The 15,634-nt window shown below is 50.9% G+C and overlaps 2 protein-coding genes and 1 long non-coding RNA gene across 9 annotated transcripts in view; 1 reads left to right on the top strand and 2 right to left on the bottom strand.

Annotated features, from left to right (window-relative positions):
• Positions 1–5,910, top strand: part of P2RX6 (purinergic receptor P2X 6) — a 41,865-nt gene extending 35,955 nt beyond the window's left edge. For 3 of the 5 annotated variants that reach the window (XM_060194211.1, XM_060194205.1, XM_060194200.1), the window contains 4 exons: positions 1,495–1,717; positions 2,463–2,611; positions 3,062–3,742; positions 5,527–5,910. In XM_060194211.1, the coding sequence (XP_060050194.1) occupies positions 1,495–1,717; positions 2,463–2,611; positions 3,062–3,742; positions 5,527–5,823 (1,350 nt within the window). In that variant the 3' untranslated portion in view covers positions 5,824–5,910. The remainder of the gene's footprint in view (positions 1–1,494; positions 1,718–2,462; positions 2,612–3,061; positions 3,743–5,526) is intronic. The other 2 variants (XM_060194217.1, XM_060194227.1) reach the window with 2 other exon arrangements.
• The window catches only part of LOC132539424 (uncharacterized), a 279,884-nt gene that overhangs the window by 230,680 nt on the left and 33,570 nt on the right, over positions 1–15,634 (bottom strand). The gene's annotated exons all lie outside the window — the stretch shown is intronic.
• Positions 7,625–15,582, bottom strand: MZT2B (mitotic spindle organizing protein 2B). 3 transcript variants are annotated; one of them, XM_060194191.1, is made up of 4 exons: positions 15,394–15,580; positions 15,166–15,314; positions 14,215–14,394; positions 7,625–7,855 (listed from the first exon to the last, which is right to left on the bottom strand). In XM_060194191.1, exons 1-4 carry the CDS (start codon positions 15,537–15,539, stop codon positions 7,701–7,703), a joined length of 630 nt encoding a protein of 209 aa, XP_060050174.1. In that variant the 5' UTR covers positions 15,540–15,580; the 3' UTR covers positions 7,625–7,700. The 3 variants fall into 3 exon arrangements, with proteins under 3 accessions (XP_060050174.1, XP_007533842.1, XP_060050157.1); XM_007533780.3 differs by lacking the exon at positions 14,215–14,394 and having other exon boundaries at positions 15,394–15,562; XM_060194174.1 differs by lacking the exon at positions 7,625–7,855 and having other exon boundaries at positions 13,997–14,394; positions 15,394–15,582.

Genomic DNA, 15,634 nt, shown 5'->3' with positions numbered 1-15,634 from the left:
AAAAAATCTCATGGTTTCTGTTTGATCTTTCAGCCAATGTTTATGATCAGGTAGTAAATCTATCCTTAGCTGCTGACAAACTTTTTTTTTAAACCTTTTATTATTATTATTATTATTATTCATTAATGAGAATGATAGAGGAGAGAGAGAAAGAACCAAATATCACTCTGGTACATGTGCTGCCAGGGATAGAACTCAAAACCTTGGGTGGGGGGAGATAGCATAATGGTTATGCAAACAGACTCTCATGCCTGAAGCTCCTGAGTCCCAGGTTCAATCCCCCGCACCACCATAAGCCAGAGCTGACCAGTGCTCTGGTGTTTCTCTGTCTTTCTCTGCATCTCTCTCAAAAATAAAATAAATAAATAAAATATTTAAAAAAAAAGAACTCAAGACCTCCTGCTTGAGAGTCGAATGTTTTATCCACTGTGCCACCTCCCAGACCACCTGACAAGTTTTATAAACTGCTTTTTAATTTTAATTTTTTCCTTTTTTTCATTGTGGTCATATTTCTGGTGCTTTACCCATCTGGATTGGCAAAATAAAAGGAGAGAGGGAAAGACACTACAACATCAAATGAGATGAGGATCTGGCTCAAAGCTGGGCTGCATACATAAGGAAGCAGATGCCTTCTGGTCTCAGCAGTCTAAATTTTAACATTATTAGTTGCATGGAAGAGGAGTTTACACTGCATATATTTCTTTTTTAAATTTTTTAATATTTTTTATTTATTTTCCCTTTTGTTGCCCTTGTTTTTTATTGTTGTCATAGTTATCATTGTTGTTATTGATGTTGTTGTTGTTGGATAGACAGAGAAAAATGGAGAGAGGAGGGGAAGACAGAGGGGGGAGAGAAAGACAGACACCTGCAGACCTGCTTCACTGCCTATGAAGTGACTCCCCTACAGGTGGGGAGTCGGGCCTGGAACCAGGATCCTTAAGCTGGTCCTTGCACTTGGCGCCACGTGTGCTTAACCCGCTGTGCCACCGCCCACCTCCCACTGCATATATTTCCATAATTCAAGTGTGTGGATGAGTGCAGGCAGGTGTTCAAATATAATATGGTCTTTTCAAGATTATGGACTAAATTGAGAAAACCTAAGAAACAAAACTCTTTCACAAATATTAATTTGTTATATCAGGACTCAATTTACATGCCATGGAGTTGGGGCCGGGTGGGAGCACACCAGGTTAAGCACACGTAGTATGACGTAGAAGGACCTGCTCAAGGATCCACTTTGAGCCTCTGGTTCCACACTTGTAGTGGGGTGGCTTCACAGGAGGTGAAGCAGGTCTGCAGGTGTCCGTCTTTCCCCCTCTCTGTCTCCCCTCCTTTCAATCTCTCTGTCTTATCCAAAAAGGGAAAATGGCCACCAGTAGCAGTGTATTTATAGTGCTGGCACTGAGCCCCAGCAATAACCATGGAGGCAACAAAACAAAACAAAAAAACATTCAATACAGTATAGACTATCTCACACTTGCTTTGTGGTTCCAGCGTGAGTGCATCTCCATCCACGTGGGACAGGCAGGTGTCCAGATTGGCAATGCCTGCTGGGAACTGTACTGCCTTGAACATGGAATTCAGCCCGATGGTCAGATGCCAAGTGACAAAACCATCGGTGGTGGAGATGACTCCTTCAACACTTTCTTCAGCGAGACCGGAGCTGGCAAGCATGTGCCCAGAGCCGTGTTTGTGGACCTGGAGCCCACCGTGGTTGGTAGGTACTTGGGCACTTGGGGTAACTTCCTGGAGGGTAGGAGAGACTCACTAGAGGTCCACCTACGCTCCTTGGCATCCATCCCGTCCATCCCTCTGCAGCAAGGGTGGGACCTACGAGGAAAAGCCCGGGGCATGCCCAGAGGTGGGGTGGTGGTGGTGGTGTGTGAAAGGCCTGTGGTTGCAGTGGGAGTAGGACTCGCTCCTGATTCAGAAAACCCTCAAGTAGAGAACAAGCTGCTTTGCCAGCCTCAGTGAGAGACAGGCTGACTGAGGGCTCTGTCTCTGGTGCACAGGAGACCCAACCTGCATCCTAGACATAGGGAGATGTACAGAGAACACTCTCTGGGTTCCTGCAGACAGTAGGTCACACTGGCTCCCCGAGAGAGCTACTTTCACAGCCACCAGGGGACCCCAGAATGTCACCCTACAGAGGGGACCCTGACAGGACTGCCTGACAAAAGTCACACTGGCCCGGTGACTGCAGGTGTAAGGAGCGTGAGTGTGGGAGAGCTGCTTCCCTGGGAATGGGCAGGCAGGCAGGTGTCTCTCCAAGGAGCTGCCTTAAGCCCCCTGAGCCAAAGACGCACATGTGTTCTGTGTGTCCCAAGGCCCATTGTCTGTGAGGCTCAGGTGACTTAGCAAAGAACAGCTTGTCCAAACCGCACCCCCCCCCCCCGACCATCTGTGTGTCCTGTGAGCTCCCACTGGACCTCATAGACCCAACACACGTGTCTTCCTTGTAGATGAAGTGCGCACAGGCACGTACAGGCAGCTCTTCCACCCGGAGCAGCTGATCACCGGGAAGGAAGATGCAGCCAATAACTATGCCAGAGGCCACTACACCATTGGCAAGGAGATCGTTGACCTGGTCCTGGACCGGATCCGCAAGCTGGTAAGGAGAGCGCCAGGGAGGCCTGGGGTTGGGACAGGGTGTGAGTTGCAGAGTGTGTGCGGTGTGTCCACACATTTAAAGTCTGGTCTGTGACTCTGAGCCTGATGCAACTCGCTGTGGATGGCTGAGTCCACAGAAGCCAGCAGGGGTGGTCCGGGAGGTGGTACAGTGAATAAAGTATCGGACTTTCAAGTATGAGGTCCTCAGTTCAGTCCCTGGCAGCACATGTACCAGAGTGATGTCTGGCTCTTTCTCTCTCCTCCTATGTTTCTCACTAATAAATAATTAAATCTTTTTAAAAAAAGAAGAAGAAGCCGGCAGGGGGAGAGAAGTTGTCTTGGCTTGTTGGAAGTGGCTGCCTGCTTGTGGCTCCTACAGGCATTGACTCAAGGTCCCTTCTCTCCCTCCTTCTCCCTCCCCTCCCCCTCCCCCCTTCTCTCCCTCTCACAGGCGGATCTGTGCACTGGGCTGCAGGGCTTCCTCATCTTCCACAGCTTCGGAGGCGGCACCGGCTCCGGCTTTGCATCTCTGCTCATGGAGCGGCTGTCGGTAGACTATGGCAAGAAGTCCAAGCTGGAATTTGCCATCTACCCGGCCCCCCAGGTGTCCACGGCAGTGGTGGAGCCCTACAACTCCATCCTGACCACGCACACGACCCTGGAACACTCTGACTGTGCCTTCATGGTGGACAACGAGGCCATCTACGACATCTGCCGTCGCAACCTGGACATCGAACGGCCCACCTACACCAACCTCAACCGCCTGATCGGGCAGATCGTGTCCTCTATCACTGCCTCCCTGCGCTTCGACGGGGCTCTCAACGTGGACCTGACGGAATTCCAGACCAACCTGGTGCCCTACCCCCGCATCCACTTCCCACTGGCCACCTACGCCCCGGTCATCTCGGCGGAGAAGGCCTACCACGAGCAGTTGTCGGTGGCCGAGATCACCAACGCCTGCTTCGAGCCAGCCAACCAGATGGTCAAGTGCGACCCTCGCCACGGCAAATACATGGCCTGCTGCATGCTGTACAGGGGCGACGTGGTCCCCAAAGACGTCAACGCAGCCATCGCCACCATCAAAACCAAGCGCACCATCCAGTTTGTGGATTGGTGCCCCACTGGATTTAAGGTAGGATGGACGGGGTCATGAGTGGTGTCACTTGACGCCAAGCCGCAGACCCTGCGTACAAGTGCCTCCTTTGAAGAAACCCCTACTGCTAAGCAGCTGGACTCTTGATCTTAAAGTAGTAGTCAGAAGTGGTAATTGGGGACTGGGTGGTAGCACGGTGGGTTAAGTGCACATGATGCAAAGTACAAGGAGCAGCAGAAGGATCCCAGTTCCAGCCCCTGGATCCCCACCTGCAGGGGGCTTGCTTAAAGGGTGGTGAAGCAGGTCTGCAGGTGTCTTTCTTTCTCACTCTCTGTCTTCCCCATCTCTCTTGATTTCTCTCCTATCCAACAACAACAAGGACAACAAAATGGGGAAAATGACCTATAGGAGGGTGGATTCATAGTGTAGGCACCAAACCCCTGCAATAACTTTGGAGGCAAAAAAAAAAAAGTGATTAAATCAATGATTTTTTTTTAAAGTTTTTTTTCTTTTTTGCCTTGTTGCCAGCACTACAAATGCACTGCTCGTGGTGGCCAGTTTTTTCCCCATTTTATTGGATAGGACTGAGAAATTGAGAGGGAAGGAGAAGATAAGAGATGGGGAAAGACAGACAACTGTAGCCCTGCTTCACCTCTTGTGAAGTGACCCCTCTGTAGGTGGGGTACAGGGGGCTCAAATCGGGATCCTTGCATAACTTATTCTTTATTTATTTTTAAATCTATCTTAAAAAAAAATTATCTTTGGCTGGTCGGGCGGTAGCACAGCAGGTTAAGCACATGTGGCAGGAAGCACAAGGACAGGCGTAAGGATCCCGGTTTGAGCCCTGGCTCCCCAGCTGCAGGGGAGTCGATTCACAAGTGGTGAAGCAGGTCTGCAAGTGTCTTTCTCTGCCCTTCTCTGTCTTCCCCATCTCTCTCCATTTCTCTCTGTCCTAACAATGATGTCATCAACAACAACAATAACCACAACAATAAAACATGGGTTACAAACAGGAAAATAATAAAAAAAAATTATCTTTATTTGATAGAGACGATCAGAATTGGAGGGGGGGAAATAGAAGGAGAGACAGCCATCTGTAGCCTTGCTTTACCACTTGAAAAGCTTTCCCCTTGCTGGTGGGGACGGGGGGGGGCTTGAACCCACATCCTTGTGCATTGTAACGTGCGCTCAACTCGCTGCACCACCACCAGGCAGGCCCCCCTATTCAGTGAATTTTTTTTTTTTTTTCCTCCTCCAGGGTTATTGCTGGGCTTGGTGCCTGCACCATGAATCCACCGCTCCTGGAGGCCATTTTTTTCCCCCTTTTGTTGCCCTTGTTGTAGCTTCGTTGTGGTTATCATTATTGCCCTTGTTGACACAATTCGTTGTTGGATAGGACAGAGAGAAATGGAGAGAGGAGGGGAAGACAGAGAGGGGGAGAGAAAGACAGACACCCGCAGACTTGCTTCACCGCCTGTGAAGCGACTCCCCTGCAGGTGGGGAGCCGGGGGCTCGAACCGGGATCCTCACGCCGGTCCCTGTGCTTTGCGCCACATGCGCTTAACCCACTGCACCACCGTCCGACCCCCTATTCAGTGAATTTTTAACTTCCTTCTGGAGTTATCAAATAATAACCACATGAAATGCCAAAATGTTCAGAATTTCCCTGTATTTCTCAGTTCTACCTACAATTCCCACATTAATTTAATATCTATAAGCAGAACAGAAGTCCATATAGAATTGATTTTCCTGTAAAAAAAAAAAAACAACCAGGTATTTTTGGGTGTGGCAGGAGCTTCACACGGTGCTCTGTTCTCTGGCAGGTGGGCATCAACTACCAGCCTCCCACAGTCGTCCCCGGAGGAGACCTGGCTAAGGTGCAGCGGGCTGTGTGCATGCTGAGCAACACCACCGCCATCGCAGAGGCCTGGGCCCGCCTGGACCACAAGTTCGACCTCATGTACGCCAAGCGCGCCTTTGTGCATTGGTACGTGGGGGAAGGCATGGAGGAAGGGGAGTTCTCCGAGGCCCGGGAGGACCTGGCAGCTCTGGAGAAAGATTATGAAGAAGTGGGCGTGGATTCCGTGGAAGCGGAGGCCGAAGAAGGGGAAGAATACTGAAAGGGAATGGAAGGCCTTCCACTCCATTCTCTCTGCCACCCTCAACGTTAGCATTTTGAAGCTTGTTACCATTAAAATGTTCTTATTAAAGTTGTCTGCTCTTGTGCTCAGCCAGGAAGTGGCACACTTGTTTGCCCATAAGAGGAGGGACCCAGAGCTGGTCTGGGGACACAGGGCTGTGTTGTGAGGTGGGGGTGGCACTGCCTCCTGAAGAACAGCTGTTCATGTGCAAAGCCCTGGAGACATGGGGGATGGCCAAGATTACCTACCAACCCATGGTTTCAAATCTTACTCAGTTATTCAATGCTAGGAAAACTGAGCTAGGCTTTTCAATTCAATTTGCCATTTTCCAGGCTTCTCCAATGACAGGACATGCTGACTCCAGGCCAAAAGCTTAGAAAATTTAGAACTGGAATTTTTAAAACCCTGAGCTCCATGGGAGTCTCATGTCCACAGAATCCCTAAAACTGTTAGTCCAATTATGCAGCCAGAACAGTTTGAAGGAGGGAATGGTTTTTTAGTCATTACTTTAGAAAAAAAATTTTACCTATTTCATGAGCGAGGCCAGAGCATTGCTCCTGCATGTGCCTGTGACTAAGAGCCCCGGGGCTTCACACATGTAGATCCTGCAGACTAATTCTAAGCCGCCTCCCCTGCTGCAGGGAACAGCCTTATTGGGGTGTTCCATGGTACTTAGAAGCCCGAAGTTACAGTAGCTGATTCTCTGACTGTCACTATCCATGTAACTAGACAGACAACACTCTCCCCTCTGCCCCAGCACCCTGGAATAGGCTCAGTAAAAATGCTGAGCCTCTCACTTTAAGCAGAATGTTTTGGTGTCTGTTTATAGAAGACCTAGAATTGTGTATGTATATATATATTTAAATATTTATTAATGAGAAAGATAGGAAAGAGCCAGACATTATCTGATACATGTGCTGCTGGGGATTGAACTCGGGACCTCATGTTTGAGAGTGCAGTGCTTTATCCACTGTGCAACCTCCTGAACCACAAATTATGTATATTTTTTCCAAGACTGAAAAAGGTCCAGAAAGGTCTTTGTTAGCCAGGACCATCATTCAGACTAAATCTTAAGTCTGTATCTTAATATATTCAAAAGGTGATTTAAAATTATCTTGAGTGGGGAGTTGGGCAATAGTGCAGCGTGTTAAGTGCATGTGGTGCAAAGCTCAAGGACTGGAGAAAGGATCCTGGTTTGAGCCCCTGGCTCCCCACCTGCAGGGGAGTCACTTCACAGGCGGTGAAGCAGGTCTGTAGGTGTCTATCTTTGTCTCCTCTCGTCTTCCCCTCCTCTGTATTTCTCTGTCCTAACAACGATAACAATAATAACTACAACAACAGTATAAAAAACAAGGGCAACACAAGGGAAAATAAATATAAAACATTTTAAAAAGAAGGGCATAAAAGGGGGGAATAAATAAATATTTAAAAAGGGAAAAAGTGGGAGTCGGGCGGTAGCACAGCGGGTTAAGCGCAGGTGGCGCAAAGCACAAGGACCGGCATAAGGATCCCGGTTCGAGCCCCCGGCTCCCCACCTGCAGGGGTGTCGCTTCACAGGCGGTGAAGCAGGTCTGCAGGTGTCTGTCTTTCCTCCTCTCTGTCTTCCCCTCCTCTCTCCATTTCTCTCTGTCCTATCCAACGACGACAACAACAATAACTACAACAATAAAACAAGGGCAACAAAAGGGAATAAATAAATAAAATATTTTTAAAAAAAAAAAGGGAAAGTAAATTGAAGTAGATAGAAAGCAAAAAAATTATCTTGAGTGGGAGCAAATCCTCAGTTTTTCAAGTTTTATTAGCAAGTGCAGGAAATACACAGTCTTCACTAGAAGGTGTTATGAGGACTGTTCCATTCAGGTACTGCCCCGAGGCGGGCTCTTTCCAGGGCCTCCCGCCTTGGGCAGCCGGGTTGCACTGGGCTGTCGGGGCATCCTTTGGCTGGCTCCTTCCCGGCTGCTGCGTTCTGCCAGTGGGCCTCCAGCAAGTGCAGTGCTGCCTTTGTTTCTCCCTGAGCAGAGAACATAGTTGTTAGAGGTTAGGGCAGGCAAACTCTACAATCACCACACACCTACTGTTTTTGTGTCCTGCAACTCCTGTCAGCCAGGGGCCTTTTGGCCAATTTAGCCCTGGGATAGCACATCTAAAGAAAGGCCTGGTCGGCCTTCAGGGCAGCAGTGGTGCCAGGCAGTGGGGGAAGGTCCTGAGCCAAGCCAGGAGAGGCTAATTCAGCTTGTTGAACCCTACTCTGACAGGTGTATGTGGCTGGTTGCATTAGCCAGCCAGTTGGCAGCACAGGCAACACTGGTATGGCCACAGCTTCACAGCCCACAAGGCTTTCTCTCCTGATCACATTCCAACCAGTAGGGCTGATGTTGCAGGTAGCCAGGTTTTGGTGTTAGAATCTTGGATGCTTTCTAGTTCATTCCCATACCTACTTCAGTGTGTTCTGCAAACACTCAAGAGTTCAAGCCTCTGCCTTGGGGTCACTCCTGGATCCTGTGATGTTCCTTCTGAGGCCTGGCAGTTGGAGGACAACCTGACCACTGGGGAGTCACGTCAATTGAATGGGACAAGAGGCTCAGCCACACCTTAATTTATAATTTGCTTATTCTGTGTGCACAAGTGTGTGTATGTGCACATATACAGATGATAGGCAACCATACCTGAGCCAGAGCTGTTTTAAGGGAGTGGCTTCTCTAGGCTCAGGGTGTTGGACAGCATCAGGAAGACCAAGGACCCTGTGGAGGACAGGCTGGCCCACTGGTGGGAGCCTTCTCTACCACTTGGCTGGAACACACCCTGTGCATTACGGTGCCAAATAAAGTAACCTTCCTCTCTCACCCCGCAGTTCTTAGAGAAATAGCTGCAATGGGGAATTTTCTGAATTCTTCAAGACAAGATGCATGGAGTTCTTAATGGCTCATTAAGCCACTTCTGTTTCACTGTCTATCACCTTGAGCACGTGGAAGCACCTGCATCTTCCACACCTTGGACCCTGGCTCCTCTAGGATATCACTCAATGTTTTTTGTTTGTTTGTTTTTTTAGTATTTATTCTGGGTAGGGACAGAAATCAAGAGGAAAGGGGGAGGGGGGAGAGACACATTCCTATAATATTGCTTCACTGCTTGTAACATGCATGCTCTTCTGGGTATTGTACTGACTGGTCCCTGCCTCAATTTTTCATATTAACACTGACAGTCTTTCCAGGATTTCTGCAAGGATACCACGGCCCTTAAGAGGATAAGCAGCCTGGGGTTAGTGGGGTGGGGAGAGTTTCAGTGCTGCAGCAGGACAGCAAGGGTCTTTTCCTGCCTTGCCTCTGGTCCTCATACTCAACTACCCAAGAATATTTGGTTCACTGATGACATAAGGAATGACTGGCGAGGCTATTACCCTGAGGCCACAACCTCCCCAAGGAGATGAGACAAACATCTGTAGCATCTGCCTGCCTCTAGGTGCCCAGATGCCCCACAAGGAGCTTTTCCAGAAGTACAGTTCACCTTCCCCATCCCCACCTCAGTAAGTAGCAGAACAACAAGCCTCACTCATGTGTGGACCCAACACTAAAGCCAGTTCTGTTTACACCCTGCCAAGCATCTGCATTTCCTTTCCTTCCACTCAACAGAAAGACCAGATGCAGGTGACAGGTGGTGGCACACCTGGTTAAGTGCATGTATTATAAATAAGGATCCAGGTTCAAGCCCCTGGCCCCCATCTGCAGGGGGGGAAATCATGAGTGGTGAAGCACGGCTGCAGATGTCTGCCTTTCTATCACCCATCCCTCAATTTCTATTTTACTAAATAAAATAAAGTTTAAAAAATACAGATGAATGTCCAGGGGCTTCCTGCAAGGAGGCACAGTGGATAAAGCACTAGACTCAAGGATGAGGCCTCAAGTTTGATACTCAGAATCACATGTGCCAGAGATGCTCTGGTTCTCTCCTCCCATATTTTTCTAAAAGATTAAAAAAATGATCAGGGAGGGCCCTTCTGGGAGTTCAAGAATAACCTAAGAGCAAGAAGTCCAGGGGGCAGCATCGTGAATGAAGTGCTGGGCTCTCAAGCATGAGGTAATTTTATCCCTGGCAACACTTAGCAGTGATGTCTGGTTCTCTTTCCCTCTCACTCCTCCTCTCTCTCATTAATAGAATCTTGGAGGGGAAAAGGGCAAATAGTATTCACCTTCAGATTTGATGAAGCTGACAAACCCTGGGAATGAATGTAACCTGGTGTCATAAAAGATGTTCAGAAAACCACCTAATAAGAGCACAGCATTTATCCAGCTCCTGTGTTCTCAAGGGAGACTGCTCAGGCTTCCTCATAGTATGCCTGGAGGTGCAGAGGTCTGGAGAATGGTCTGCAGAGCCCAGTAGCAGAAAGAACTACTTAAACTACTTAAAGAACTACTTAAACTACTTAAAGTAGTTTAAGCCTGGCTTAGCTACACCCTCCTTGGGGGTACTCAGCAAGGGACTTAAGTAAAAATAGGGAGTTGGGTGGTGGCGCACCTGGTTAAGCGCACGTTACACAAGGACCCAGGTTCAAGCCTCTGGTCCCCACCTGCAGGGGGAAAACTTCACAAGTGGTGAAGCAGTGCTGCAGGTGTCTCTGTCTCCCTCTCTATCAACCCCTTCCCTCTTAATTTCTGGCTGTCTCTATCCAATAAACAAAGACAAAAAAATTAATATATATATATGTGTGTGTGTATGTATATATGTGAAAGAGAACCAGAGCATCATTGGCACATGCAATGCCAGGCTTCAAACTTGGAGCTTCATGCTTAAGTTCAATTTCTTATCCACTGCACCACCTCCTGGGCTATGCAAAGCGCCTTATTAGCATTAGATGCAACAGGGAGTGGGGTTAAACCTAGTGGACTGCAGGCTGGGGTGGGAGCTGGTGACACATGCCCAGACCTGCTTTCTGAAGTGTCAAAGTTCAAGACTGAATGTTCAAAACAACCTGGCTTCTTGTCTTCACTAGTCAGTGCTCCTCTTTTGTGATGACCCTCATGAAGGAAAACCCCCCAGATGCAGCAGCCTAGTAGTGACCTGTGATTTGGGAAGCCAGTTTGCTATCCACTTTTTAAAAAATATTTTCTTTTGTTGCCCTTGTTTTGTTTTAGTTATTGTTGTTGTTATTGATGTCATTGTTGGATAGGACAGAGAGAAATGGAGAGAGGGGAAGACAGAGGGGAGAGAAAGATACCTGCAGACCCGCTTCACCGCTTGTGAAGCAGCTCCCCTGCAGGTGGAGAGTTGGGGGCTCGAACCGGGATTCTTATGCCAGTCCTTGCGCTTCGTGCAAGTGTTCTTAACTCGATGGGCTACCTCCAGACTCCCTGCCATCTATTTCTATGAGGGCTTATGTGGCCCTGAAAGCTCTGTGGCAGAGCTGGGAGCAGACCCAGGACTGACCAGAAGGTAGAATGCCAGCAGCTGTTCCCTATTCTCACTCACCCTTTACAGGTTCCCAAGAACAGTCTTTCACTTCTGTGGGAGGAGCCTGGTGACATGAACCTGTGGGGCTGAGGATGTGTGGGTGAAGGGAGCAGAAGAGCCAAGAGAAGCCAGCTGGTTGGGGCTGGTGGACAGGGTGAGGGCAGCCTGTGGACATGCCTGGAGACTGCCAGAAGCCCTGCAATGCAGCAATGCTGCTCTCTGGTGGGACACACAGTAGTGGCTTAACCAAGCTTCTAGAAATACCACAGTCAACATGACAAAGACCTATGTGGCACCACCACCACACATGGGGTTTTTTTTTTTTTTTTTGCCTCCAGGTTTATTGCTGGGGCTTAGTGCCTACACTACAAATCCGCTGCTCCTGGAAGCTATTTTTTCTTTCTTTTTTGTTGCTCTTGTTGTTTATCGTTGTTATTGTTAGTGCTGTCATTATTGTTGGATAGGACAGAGAGAAATAGGGGGGAAGACAGAGAGAGGGAGAGAAAGATAGACACCTGCAGACCTGCTTCACCACCCATGACATCTTTACGCTGGTCCTTGCTCTTTGCTCTTGAATACATGGCTTTTTTAAAAAAAATATTTATTCCCTTTTGTTGCCCTTGTTGTTTTATTGTTGTTATTGATGTCACTGTCGTTGAATAGGACAGTGAGAAATGGAGAGAGGAGGGGAAGACAGAGAGGGGTAGAGAAAGATAGACACCTGCAGTCCCACTTGTGAAGTAATCCCCCTGCAGGTGGGGAGTCGGGGGCTCGAACCGTGATCCTTACGCCGGTCCTTGAGCTTTGAGTCACGTGTGCTTAACCCGCTAGGCTGCCATCCAACATGGCTTTTTAACCCTTAGGTTTCAACCTCATGCTTCCTGGGAAGGCACAGCCACAGGCCCAGCCCTTCCGCACCCACACATGGTGTTCTGAAGCAATGCTGCCCGACAGAAAAATGATGCAAAGCACATGTACACTGAGAAATTCCCAACAGTCACATTACAAGGGAAAAAGAAACTGGAAATGAAATGAAACTCCAAACATTATGATCTCATCTCAGTGTTTAGTCAAAGAAATCCTTTGGGAGGTGTGGGGTTCTGTGAGGTGCTCTGGCAGCTGGAGTTTGCATGCAGGGCTGTGCTGGGCTGTCACGCCCCACCCTACCCCCCACGCCCAGTTGCACCTCACACGCTCTGGAGGGACAGCTTTTCTAAAAGTAAGTTTTCCCTAAACTTCAGAGAACACTCAGCTAATTGAATCCCCCCCCCCCCCACTCCACATCTTCCCCATGACAAGCACGACTGCTCTGTGAGGCTTCTGAGACAAATGATTGATCCCGATGGATCACCTGGGTGGCTGGAGGAAGGAACTTAGTGGTGCATGCCACCAGCTGTGGCTAACAGGGAAAAGCCCATGGCCTGAAACAACCCGATTCCCAATCCTGTGGGAAACCCAAGGCGTGTGTGCACGTGTCCGTGCATGTGAGTACATGCACAAAAGGGGGAAGGCACTATAGTACCACTCTACCATCTGCTGAGTTTCTGGTGCCAGTGCTTCCTTCTGGTGCTGGGGCTTGAACCTGGGGCTTCCAGCAGAAGGTTTACATCCTACCAGCAGAGCTATTCCCTACTTCCTGCCCCCAATTAAGCTAGTTAATTCTAACAGCCCCCCCCACACACCCACTGCCAAGTCTCAGCTTCATCCTTAAGTTACCAAATCTCTAATTGGTCATTCTGATAACTCCTTATTTTCCTCATCCCAAATCATGCCAGAAATGATGGTGGCTAGAATGTGAGGTCCCTGAACCATGAGACCTGTCTTGCCACAGACACTCCTGGCATGGTCCTTCATCTGTCCTGCTCCCCTGAAATCCTTTCACCAGCCCATCCCACTCACTGCAGCTGCCCTCTGCTCTCAGTGGGTATCTTCTCAGGGCCTCTGTCCGTGTATCCTGGCCACTCAGGCCAGCAGGCTCTAAGGCCCAAGCACTCAACAGCAAGGTGGGCCTGTTATTCTCTCTAAACAGCCCGTGTACCTGGGCTTAGGCTCCCTCCCTGCCCTTTGTCCCCTCAGCACTCTCTGATCCTCCCAACCCCTCTGTACCAGCATTGCCAGAGCAGCAATTAAGATACACCTCTCAGCTCTCCTTTCCTTCTCCCCTTCTTCCACCACCCCAACACAGGACCAGCTCCAGCCTCACACAGCCCCTTGCCCAGGAATGCTGCTGGCAGGAGGGTCTTGCCTCTCAGACTGCTTAGCCAACAATACTTGTAACTGGCTTGCCTTTTCCTGTGACAGGACAGGCTGGATGTGTTTCTGCCATGTGACATTGCCACCTCCCTGTGAGCATGTACATCCCCCAGCCCCACTGTGCACTCAGCATTGAGTGCTGCTGCCTGACCTCAGCTCCAGGTGGCACAATACCAGGCAAGGTGGGTGACTTGGGCAGAGGGTGACTTGGTGTAGCCAGAGCACCCATGGGACCCCAGGTCCTCACACACCTTGGGCTCCAGATCCCCATCTGAACACCACCCTGGCATCAAGAGAGAGAAATTAAGGTTTCATTCCCTAGGCTACCCACTGACATCATCTGACAGCAGCTTAACAGGTCAAGGAAGTTTGCATAGTGGGCGGCATTTCCCTGCTCGCAATCTGGCATCATCCTCTGCACGGAGGGCATCTCTACAGAGGGCAGTCAGCCTCTAGGGGCGAGGGGACCTCAGTGACATTGGTCACATTCAAGAATTGTGTAAGCTGTCCTGGCAAATGAGCTACAAAACTGCCCACAGTCTCTAAGCTGCACAGCAAGAGAACAGCCTGCAGACCTGAAGCCAAAGGCTGCTCTGGCTTTCTGGGACCACAGGGGTTTCCATGGAAACAAGAGAGCACACCAACCCCCAGAGATAAACCAATAAACGCAACCTGCAAAAGGAGAGAACAGGCAGCAAGAGAACCGGAGGGAACTGGGGGGCCCTGGAGATAGAGGCGAGTACGCGGCAGCCGAGCTGTGGAGCAGAACTGGAGAGGCCGCAGGCCGTGGGGCTGAGGAAAAGGAGGGCCTTGCAGGGGGTTTACAGTTCTCAGCAGAGAGAAAGGAGGCCTCTGGAGGTCAGAGAGAGACACAAAGAGAGCAGACAGAGTGTGGGTCAGTGAGGAGGCCTGCGCAGCAAGGCCTCTTGGGACAGGTGGGGATGCCCAGGGCCCTAGCAGCACCCCCACCCATGGGGGGGTTCGGCTTCTACCCATATGTCAGGCCCCTCTCTGAATGTTGGAGAACCCCTTGTCCTGGCTAAGGAGCCAGCCCAGGAGGTTCTGCTGCATTTCCGAGGGTTTCCGCTGGTCAGTGCGGGCAGAAGCAACACACACAGGAGGCAGTCGGAGCTTCACCGCGACAATCTTGCCACGAGCGCCTGCTTGTTACCTAGTCATGACCAGAGAGAGTGAGGAAGCCCTAGAAATCTGAGCGGCTCGCCTGACTCGGGTTTCTGAGCCTTGCAAGTGGGGAGCAGTCAGAGGCTGCTCCACTGGCTCCTGGCCTGCGATCTCAGGGAGCTCAGCTACCAAGGGCGGGAGGGCGCAGACAGGAGGGGTGCCACCTGCGAGCTCCCTAGATCTAGGCTGTAAATGCCCAGGGCGCAGGAACCAAGGTGCTTGTGGAGGGCAGGCCTGGGTGAAGTGGTGGCACGAGACCCAGCCTGCTCCGGCCGCCCCGCATCTGGCAGAATCTGGGCCTTGCAGGGTAGCCGCCATGCAGAAAGGGGGTGGGGTGCCTGGAAGCCTCGGAGCCCAGCCAGTTGAGCGCAATGACCCAAAGCAAAAGGCCTGAGCTCCCCCACGCCTCTGCCAGCCCTGCCGCGGGGGCCCAGCTCTGACCTCTGGTCTCGGGGAGGCTCGATGGCGGCAGCGTCCCGGCCGTGGGGTCCTGGGATTCACTCGGCGGCCGCTGGCCGGCACACATGGACTTGAGCATCTGGAAGACGGCGAGGGGCGCCACGTTCAGCTTCAGCAGGTCCACCAGGATCCTGGGGGGGGGAAGACGAGGTTCGGTGAGCCCCGCGGGGAGGCCCGGGCGGGGTGCAGGCCGGGGGCCCTGGCGCTCACTTGAACACGTCGGGGTCGATGGCGCCTCCCGCCGCCTGCGCCAGCTCGTACAGCTCCATCTCCTCGGCGCTCAGCACCTTCTTCCGCCGGAGCGCCAGCTTCTGCAGGGCGACCTCCAAGCCCGGCCCCGCTCCCGGCGCCGCCATCTGCCCGCCCCGCCCCAGCCCGCAGAGCAGCTCGCGCCACGCCCCGCCCCGCCCCGCCCCGCCCCGCCCCGCCCGCGCGCGCCCGCCCGCCCGCC

Source organism: Erinaceus europaeus, chromosome 1 (assembly GCF_950295315.1).
Source record: "Erinaceus europaeus chromosome 1, mEriEur2.1, whole genome shotgun sequence".
NCBI lineage: Eukaryota > Metazoa > Chordata > Mammalia > Eulipotyphla > Erinaceidae > Erinaceus > Erinaceus europaeus.
This window is presented reverse-complemented; position numbering and strand designations above follow the sequence as displayed.

What these genes read in the sequence shown, in the direction of transcription:
- MZT2B (XM_060194174.1), bottom strand. Translation starts at nt 15,539, where the DNA reads ATGGCGGCGCCGGGAGCGGGGCCGGGCTTGGAGGTCGCCCTGCAGAAG. An exon ending in ATCGACCCCGACGTGTTCAA is followed by an intron (nt 15,315 to 15,393) that starts GTGAGCGCCAGG and finishes TCCCCCCCCCAG; the next exon opens with GATCCTGGTGGACCTGCTGA. An exon ending in GAGCCTCCCCGAGACCAGAG is followed by an intron (nt 14,395 to 15,165) that starts GTCAGAGCTGGG and finishes TCTGACCTCCAG; the next exon opens with AGGCCTCCTTTCTCTCTGCT.